The sequence below is a fragment of the Calliopsis andreniformis genome, chromosome 12, assembly GCF_051401765.1.
Source record: "Calliopsis andreniformis isolate RMS-2024a chromosome 12, iyCalAndr_principal, whole genome shotgun sequence".
NCBI classification, from domain to species: Eukaryota; Metazoa; Arthropoda; class Insecta; order Hymenoptera; family Andrenidae; genus Calliopsis; species Calliopsis andreniformis.
Window position 1 is genome coordinate 17,350,826 of NC_135073.1, and position 8,607 is coordinate 17,359,432.

The following is an 8,607-nucleotide window of genomic DNA, read 5'->3' on the forward strand; positions in this document are numbered from 1 at the left end:
CTCGACAGGGGGAAACGACGCTCAGAGACGAATCTACAACGAAGCTTTTCAATTAGCGAACCCCCTCCGACGGTCGATGACACATGCTAATTAATATAACGCGTACACGGTTCTATCAACTTTCGTCTATTAAGAGTCGATCGTGAGCCTCGATGAAACGAGAATGGACGGATTCGTAGGATGAAATTTATATGGACTCGGAAGCCTATAAATTCTCAGGACACTCTCAGAGATCACTTGGGACTGACTGGGAGTCAGGTGTCTTGGTGAGAATCAACAGGCGTCGTTACGATATTGCGATTTATTAAATAGACTCCTCTACTCTCTCAGCCGACGGTTTTACATTTATACAAAATTGGAAAAAGGCTCGGTGGCTTCCACCGCGCCCGACACTCGGGCGTACACCCATCTTACACTCGACATCGTATTTACAAGACTACAGTACGATTAACGACGATATTTACACTCTATTTACACGACACGCTCGGAGGGAACGTGTCTAAAATTGGCACAGATTCACGATCCACTCTGGCTTCCCTGGGAAGCGTCAGAACGTTTTGTCGTCTTTAGGCAGATAATTGAGTTGAAAGCTACCCACTTGGTACAGACTCTCGTCTCTCCTCAGGACTCCAAGCTTCTCGATGCTCTAGAACTCTCAGTCTACCAGAGCTTTCCATTCTCGACTTCACGCCTTCAACTTTGGTCCAATTCAACACACTCTTCTGTGAACACATTCTACTTCAATCGTATTTCTGTTCATCATTCTTCTTCCTGCCTCTTCATCCATACCACTTTCATTGGTCCATTTCCACCTCTTCATTAACCTATCCCAGCTCTAACTTCTCTTTCTTCCAGGATTTCCAATTTCCAGGCTGGATCCAAATCCTTCAGCCTCAAAGAAAATTGTGTCTTCGGACTGGTCGGTTCACTACCGATCGTGGCGAGGCCCCAGATCCTCCCGACGCTTTCATTCTCTAGACGGGTGCTGAGAGATCGGATGGTGCGGCGTTAGGCCAGGATGGGACAACATTCCGACGGAATACAGGCTGGCTGGGGCCAAGAGTCCCGGATGAGAACCGTACAGCGCCGTGTGGTGTTGCCTAACCGCTGACATCCTCAATTTCTCAATCTCGGCTTCCTGCATGCGCTTCGCCTTTGCCCGTCGATTTTGAAACCAGATCTTCACCTGCAACAATGAAGCAGTGCCCGATTTGTACCTGGGAGCTACTCGATTTTGTACTTCGCTCGAGGCTTCGTTGCGGTTTCGAGCCGATCGTTGAGGTTAAGGACGTGATGATTGGAAACCGCGGCTTCTGTTGCAAATCGATTGCAACCACTTTGCGCGATTGAGGAAGATTAAACCAATGTAGTTGAATTCAACTTCCTGCTTCGGACCTGAGTTTCGGGGCTCTGATGTTTGATACTACATTTAAGCTTGTTACGGGTCGCTTAACATGCAGCAAGGAAGAGAGAAGATAGAGTAGCTCAAATTTGGGGGGTCTGACTTATGAAAACCTTTCTGAATTTTTGGGTACTTTGAATTTCATGTGGATAGAGAATATAAGCTTTCTATTGCCTTCAAAAGAACACAGCAGCTGAGTGTCCACGGCTATTTTACTGAGACACCTATGCTAAGTAGCTCATTTAACAAAGTGTGCAGAAGACGAATTTGCCAAGAGCCCATAAACTCCTGACGACAATAGGAGCGCAAGTGAATCGGCTCGTTGACAGACAAGCGAATGAAACATCGAGGTTCGAGTGCACGAGGAGCTCAGCCAGAGATAATTGGTCGGTCATCGCGGTTTCAGGGCAATTTGTACTCTATTAATAAAATTAGCCGCGTTCTTCGCCAGCGTGGATACCGCTTACGCGCGCTAATTACCCCGCATCTGGCAACATCGAGCAGAGATCTCTGTTAAGTGCGAGACCCTTGAACTGGTCGGTGAGAATAAAGAGACGGAGTCTCGGTTAACGTCGCTGCTAAATGGGAAACGGTGATCGTAAAACGTAATTGTGGAGATCCCCGGACACGTTGAGAACGGTAGGCGATAATAAACCAGCTGGGACTCCGCCTGAAGGCTTTCGTGCAACACACGAGCTGGGAAATTAAGCCCACAGAGAGACCAGACAAAAGTTAAACGAAACTGTTGAAACTATTAAGAGTACATGTTGTTTGAGGACTATAAACTTATACAAACACCACTTCCACGCCAGAAAATAGTTCCTCGAACTTTGACCACAGACAAAGAGCCCTATTTCTAACTCTAAGTAGTCTCCAATTTCTACGCCACGTAACAGAAGTCTACTTCCACTTCCTAGATGTAGAAGCGAAATACCCTTCTTTAAAAAAATGAAGAACACAGAAAGAGACACTCACCTGAGTTTCGGTGAGATGAAGAGAAGAAGAGAACTCGGCCCTCTCCGCGACGCTGAGGTATTGCCTTTCCGTGAACTTCTTCTCGAGCGCCAGTAATTGTTGCGTGGTGAAAGGCGTCCTGGGCTTCCGGTTCGGCTTGTGTTTCCTCAGGTTGCACTTGATCTTGGCTGGTTCCCCGTTCTCTGCAACCGAAACAGCAACAGGATGGCTCAGAACGAGGCTCTTCGAGTTTCCACTGCGACTATGGAACGTGTTCCCTGGGTTCAAGGGAGCCAAGGCGAACCCTGCCCGACCGCAACGTCCTGTTTTTGCCGATCACAGGATCGCGGGGACTTTTTAGGGGGTCAATTCATAATCTGAGCGTCGGGAACGGCGCCGCAAACTGGCCTCATTACCTTTTTGCCACGAGACCGCAAGATTCCGGCCGCGAGTCGCTACTCCGACGCTACCGCTTGTATTCATTAGCGGCGATATATCGCCTCGCGGAAAGGTGCCGGCGATAATAGCGCGCGGCCCATTTACGTGACGACCGAATAATTCGCCTTTACGACCGCCTCCGACGCTCTCCTAGTCGCCTCGATCGCCGAGACCTTTCAATTACACGCGACCCCGCCGATGTTGCGGCCCCTCGAGCAACCTTTCGCGAGGAGATTTGTTGCTCCGTGTTGCCGTCGCGTGGACACCTCAGGATTGCTCTTATGGGAACCCCGCTGTTCCATTGTGCAATTTTTCAGGCCTGTTTTTTCAGATTAATCCTTGGAAAACAAATCGAAAGAGATACAGAGTCATTCCTGGAGCGAAGTGTCAGGTGATCCAGGTTGAGTCCTTAGATTAGGGGATTCAAATAGTGAGGTAGGGATTAATATTTTTGCAGGGATCCTAGTTTGGAGCAAGAGGAGTAGAAATAGAGACACAAGCCTAGGCTAACTATAAAGTCTTCCTCCCTCTACTCTACGGAAACTATGCAAATCCTTAACATCAGTCAGCACCCTAATGACTGCTCAAAAGATCTTTCACAGGCTCTGAAGTAAAGCTTAGGAATCAAGCGGAGCTTGTCAAAGCAATCGACCAGGAGGAGGCACGGTGAAGAGGAAGGAGGCAGAAAGCGAGTCGCGTCAGGATATATCGGTTATATTCCCCGAGATTTGTCTCGAGACAATTGACAGATTTGTAGAGCGGAGGTGAACGGCTCTAGAAACGAGAGATCTCAGGACGAGACAAAAGACTGGTAGGATTCGTCCTCTCCTCGCTTCTGAATTTCAAATTTTCACGGATGCCTCCCCCACCCACCCCGTCGAGCAGGGAATCGCGTTCTTCCTGCTTCGAGATTCGCGAGCAGGGACTCTGCGAGTCCGAGACAAACCTCCCTTCACAGGGACTCGTCCTTTGTGCTCTGATCTCAGCTTCTCTGCTCCTCCATCGAGTCTTTCTCTCGCTGCGGATCTCCAAGGGTCCCAATTAGTCTCGGTATTCCGGGGACCTCTCTCTTTCCCCGTCTCCAGATATTCCAGCGTTCGTAGCGGCCACCGAAAACGCTGGAACCGTCGATTTTAATCCGGCTCCGCGATCGGGAACGCGACGGTCGAAATAATTAGCTGATCCAGCGGAGATACCACCGTTCCGCGAAACGTCAGGTGATCCAGAGCGGAGGAGGATCCTCGGAGATTCTCGGATCGTTGCGTAATGATCTACGTTGGTGTTTAGCGAATGATCGTGGGCTCCTGGTTTGGCTTAATTGATCGGGACAGTCATGGGTATCGTTTACCTATCGAAGCTACTGAATTATTGTCGTGGAACTTCAGAGCAAGTCGTGGAAGATTTTAGTTCGGTACAAATTGCTGAATGGAATATTGAAGATATGGGAAGATAACTGTATAGTGAAGAAGAAATTTATCGAAGATTTAAATCCAGTACAAATTGCTACAGAAATATTGTATAAGTTGCAGAGGACCCATACGGCGTGCTATGAATTGTTGGCCATTGTAAAAGAAATGGAATTGAATGCACCGATTCATGCGATCGAGCTGGTGAAAAATCCTCTTTACCCTTTCAGATCGATTTTAATGCGAATTACAGAAATAATTAGCTGATCCCGCGGAGATATCTGAAACAGTGCCGATTGTATTGAGAAAAAGGCAAGGTGAAATCCCGTTCGTCCTGATCGGCCGCTCTTTGTTAGCTTGCGTAATGTTTTCATGGACCACGATTTCTAATACAGTCTTATTAGCCGATTCCATCGATAAATATCACCATGTGCAAGCATTTACTCTGGCGATTAGTAAAAATCTGAATCCTCGATAAAGTGTATTGATTACTACGCTCTTTAAAAAGCACTTATGTTATTCCTCTGAAGAAAATGACCTAAACAAGTACTAACCCTCTTTAAGATTCTGGTTTTTCCCATAAAAGTTATAAACAAATTTAAGAAACAAATTTAATGCCCAGCGAAGTTAATTTCTTTTCCACCAAAAGTTTCTCCAAGTACCTCTTTATGCAAGGCATAAATGATGTTTTATCCAGGAAGACAACCCCCAAACTTTGCTCCCTTTGGAGGATAGTCAAGGTAGAGTGTGTTGGAAGTAAAGTTTGAAGGGTTACGCAATCTGTGAAAGCACCCTCCACAAGAGGCCATATTTCAAAATTACGCTGTTCTCCCCTACATGACTCGTCTGCCTCCGAGTCGTTTCGACGCCAAGCGATTATGGTCGATTGTATTCCGCTCGTGGGGCCGCCTAAATTGCCACACAATCGCCCGACAATGATCTATAAATTGATACGAAGATATTGTAACCTGGATACAAAGCGATATCCCCATTTGCGTTGATTTTCGACCCTTAGAATACGATCTAACTAAAATCTTGTGCCTCTCTTCCTGGTTGGAATAACAATCTCAAAAGAAGTCCCGTAAATTTGCGAGAACTTTCCAAATCTCGTAAGAATGTTCATTCTGTGGTGCAGAGGGTGCTTCAAATTAGAAGCTCGGAGAGTTTGGAAGAAAAGAGAGATTATTCTGCTTAGAAAAAGGGGCAATCTTGAGGCTATTGTTTCCAGACGATGAGGAACGATTATTAGCGAGCAACATAAATCGATTTCCCGTCGTTAAGTGTTCCATTCGCGATCGCGACACCTTTTTGCAATAATCGGCCATTGTTCCCGAGGTCTGGATGGCTCAGACACGACAAGAACCGGCCCTCTGTTCGTTTATTCTGCCTCCGTGCTGGCACCGCCGCTCTGACGAAGCGAGAAAACTTTGATTGCCTCTTTAACGAGAGAGCCCCGCCGCAATTATCAAGCCGCGACCTCAATAATTAGTGTTAACGATGATTCAATCGCGACGAGTCATCCGTCGCGTTCCGAGAACTGCATTCCTTACGCGGTGATTTTAGGTGAGTAGGTTTCGTGACCATAATTGAATTGCAAATACTCTCGCGTCGATAGGCACTCTCCATTCATCTATTAGCGCGCGATTGGGCTCACTTCTTCCTTTTTACTGAATATTTCGTGTCGACTCAGTTAGGACAGGAATCAGTGCTCTGTATTGAACGCTTGTCCGAATACAAAAATGGGAGGCAAGAGAAGGAAACTGAGCCTAAAGTGTGCTGGCGTTGCATTATCAAGTCTCGAGCGCTTGAAATTGTAGAATGATGCAAGCAAAGGGTGCCAGCGATAGAAATAGCTCCTCTGCGATGCTCCTCTTTCTCTTTTGCTTTTCCTTTCAATTTTTTAGCGTGCTGCTTGAACATTGATGATTGTGAATATAACGATAAAAAAGAGGAAAAATCATTTTTAGAATTTTTTCAAAAATTCTGTTGCCCGAGGAGTGACGAGCATGTTAACAAAGAAATAATCTCTTTGGTAGAGAAATGAAGATGACACACCGTTTATTCAATGCCTATAAATAAAGACAGTCTTGAAGCCTGCAAACACTACCTCTGAATGAATCTACCACAGAGCACTAATCTACTATCACCAAGCTATTCCATTAGCAAAGCAACTCCGCTACAATTCCTTCGACTTTCTCTAGCAAAAGGTCTCTCGCCTAATACCCTCCGAACCCACATCGAAAATACCTACTCGAATCGAGCGAATCCTCAGCAAAGGGTTAACTTTAATTAAAATAGAAGAGAAGAGGCCCGGAGGTGCTCCGTGGTCGACCCTACTTCCGTTCGATTTCGTCCCAAAAATAGCCCGCGGCAGGACAAGAAAAGCAAAGAATGCCCGCGCCGTCGGCTTCATTGAACGAAGCGTACACGAGCGGGCAGCCAAACAGGACCCCGAACGAGGCCCTCGAGGGGCAGCTTAACGAGTTTACAATCGGACCAGTTTCGGGGCGAGCGCGAACCACGAAAAGAATCCAAAGACGAGCTCACGTCGATTGGCGGCCAGCCAGCGGCTCAAAGACGAACCGAACGCGGTTGTCGTCGCCCCGGCAAATGGCAAATAGCTCCGGCGACGACGCAAAACGAGCAAACAGAGCCGGAAGCTCGCTCGGACCAAAGTACTCACCATTTAGCGGCGCGTGATGAGAGAAGTGCGAGGGGAAGAAGGTGGCGGTGGCCGCGGCCGCAGCAGCAGCAGCCGCGGCGGCCGCACCCTGATGACTGCCGCCCCAAACCGCTGGATGGAGGCTGGCAGGGATGCCAGAGATGCTGCCGAGGCTGGAGAACCCGCCAATATACGCTGGAGTGGGTCTAACTGGGGTTGGACTACCCTGCTGGAGCTCTTCGACGTCCACCAGGCTGTTTTCATCCTCCTCTTCGATGTCCTCGGTCTCTGAACACCTAGAGCGAGCTTCGTGCGAGCTGCTCCTGGGTGACTGCGAGCCAAAATCTGGCTGACTGGCCGTGGACACTTTGGGGGACGAGGAACAGGCTGCGTCTGACGTGGGCGTCGAGTCTGACGAGGTCTGGACTACATAGTCGAGGCCCCTGGACAGGCAGCGTTGGTTTGGGGAGTCTATCCTGTCGAGCTCTGTCTCGGGGAACCTGCTGGAGAGCCTAGCGTCGATGGCTGTTCTGGATGGCTCGCAGGCTGGGTACTGGGTAGCCCTGAGGTCGTGGATGTTGGGGGACACTGAGAGATATCTCGTTCTGTAGTCACCTGGGTACCTCAGGCTTGGATTGGAAGCGACTAGGTGTTCCTGTCTGACGGGCGAGTAGGAGGCGATTGGCGAGGACCTGGGCGACGCCGACGGGGTCTCCTGTTTGGTGTCTGACTTCTTCGTGTCGGCCAGCAGCGCAGCGACGGAGAAGCTCAATCGATGCACTGGCTTCGACGTCGCCTGGGGCGCCTGAGCCTCGTTTGAGCCTGGACTGGTCGATGGAGGCGTCACCGGGGATGTCATCCTTATTACTGTCATTCTTGGATCGCGGGTGGACACGTTCGAGAAATCTATACCCTTCACTGAGTCACTCTATCGAAGACCTTGCTTCTCTATTGTCTCATGTTCCCGAAAACTGAGGGAAAAGTCTCACTGCTGGTTGGGAGTCTATCCAGCGGCTACTGTCTGTTCTTCTTTAGTCTCACTGATCGTCTGTCACACCGTGGAAGGTTGAATCCCAAGGGATAACGTTTGAACTGTGTGAAGAGACTGTAGTCACGCGAAGAGTCACTGTCGATGCGGTCGTCGCGCGTTTGACAGGTGCCAGGATCGACGGATCGATGGATCTCTGGCCAGCTGACCTGGACTAGCCTCTACTCGACTCGAGCTCTCCGTGTGGACTGACTTTGACCATCGCCGGCTGCGCCGCTCGGACTTTTTCGTTTTGCGGGTGGAGGCGCCGTTCTAGTGGGGGCTCCGATCCCGTTGCTTGGAAAGAGACGAGCAGAACGGTGGCCAGAGTGGGGGCGAAAGTGTGAGAAAGGGGAAAACCAAAAGTGGGCGAGGCCTGCAAGAGGCAGAAGGGGCATGGCCCGACTGGCTCCGCCCCTCTGGCCGGGATCCTCGCCAGCTGAACGGGACTATAGACCTGCTGATTTTTCCTCGCCGAGGGATAAGTTTCTCTCCCAACCGTTCCAGGGGAGGCATGCATGCCAGGGATTACCATGAGACGGTGCCTGGGTGGGGGTAGCTCTGCAGAGGAACGAAGAGGGGAGAGATTTTATCGTGCAGCTCGTCTCTCTACATCGGAGACGGTAATGAGCGTAATTGACCAATTAGGGCCGGTGATTAAGGCCCAAAAAATGTATATCGCCAGAGGAATTTTTGATCTCCCTTTCGTTATTGATCC

At 49.2% G+C, this 8,607-nt stretch overlaps 1 protein-coding gene across 1 annotated transcript; it reads right to left on the reverse strand.

Annotated features, from left to right (window-relative positions):
• Positions 1-292: 292 nt before the first annotated feature.
• Positions 293-7,736, reverse strand: LOC143185723 (uncharacterized). The gene is made up of 3 exons (XM_076388942.1): positions 6,884-7,736; positions 2,378-2,559; positions 293-1,186 (listed from the first exon to the last, which is right to left on the reverse strand). The coding sequence occupies exons 1-3, from the start codon at positions 7,734-7,736 to the stop codon at positions 968-970; spliced, it is 1,254 nt and encodes a 417-aa protein (XP_076245057.1). The 3' UTR covers positions 293-967.
• Positions 7,737-8,607: the final 871 nt, after the last annotated feature.

What these genes read in the sequence shown, in the direction of transcription:
- LOC143185723 (XM_076388942.1), bottom strand. Translation starts at nt 7,736, where the DNA reads ATGACAGTAATAAGGATGACATCCCCGGTGACGCCTCCATCGACCAGT. An exon ending in TCATCACGCGCCGCTAAATG is followed by an intron (nt 2,560 to 6,883) that starts GTGAGTACTTTG and finishes TTTCGGTTGCAG; the next exon opens with AGAACGGGGAACCAGCCAAG. An exon ending in TTCATCTCACCGAAACTCAG is followed by an intron (nt 1,187 to 2,377) that starts GTGAGTGTCTCT and finishes TCATTGTTGCAG; the next exon opens with GTGAAGATCTGGTTTCAAAA.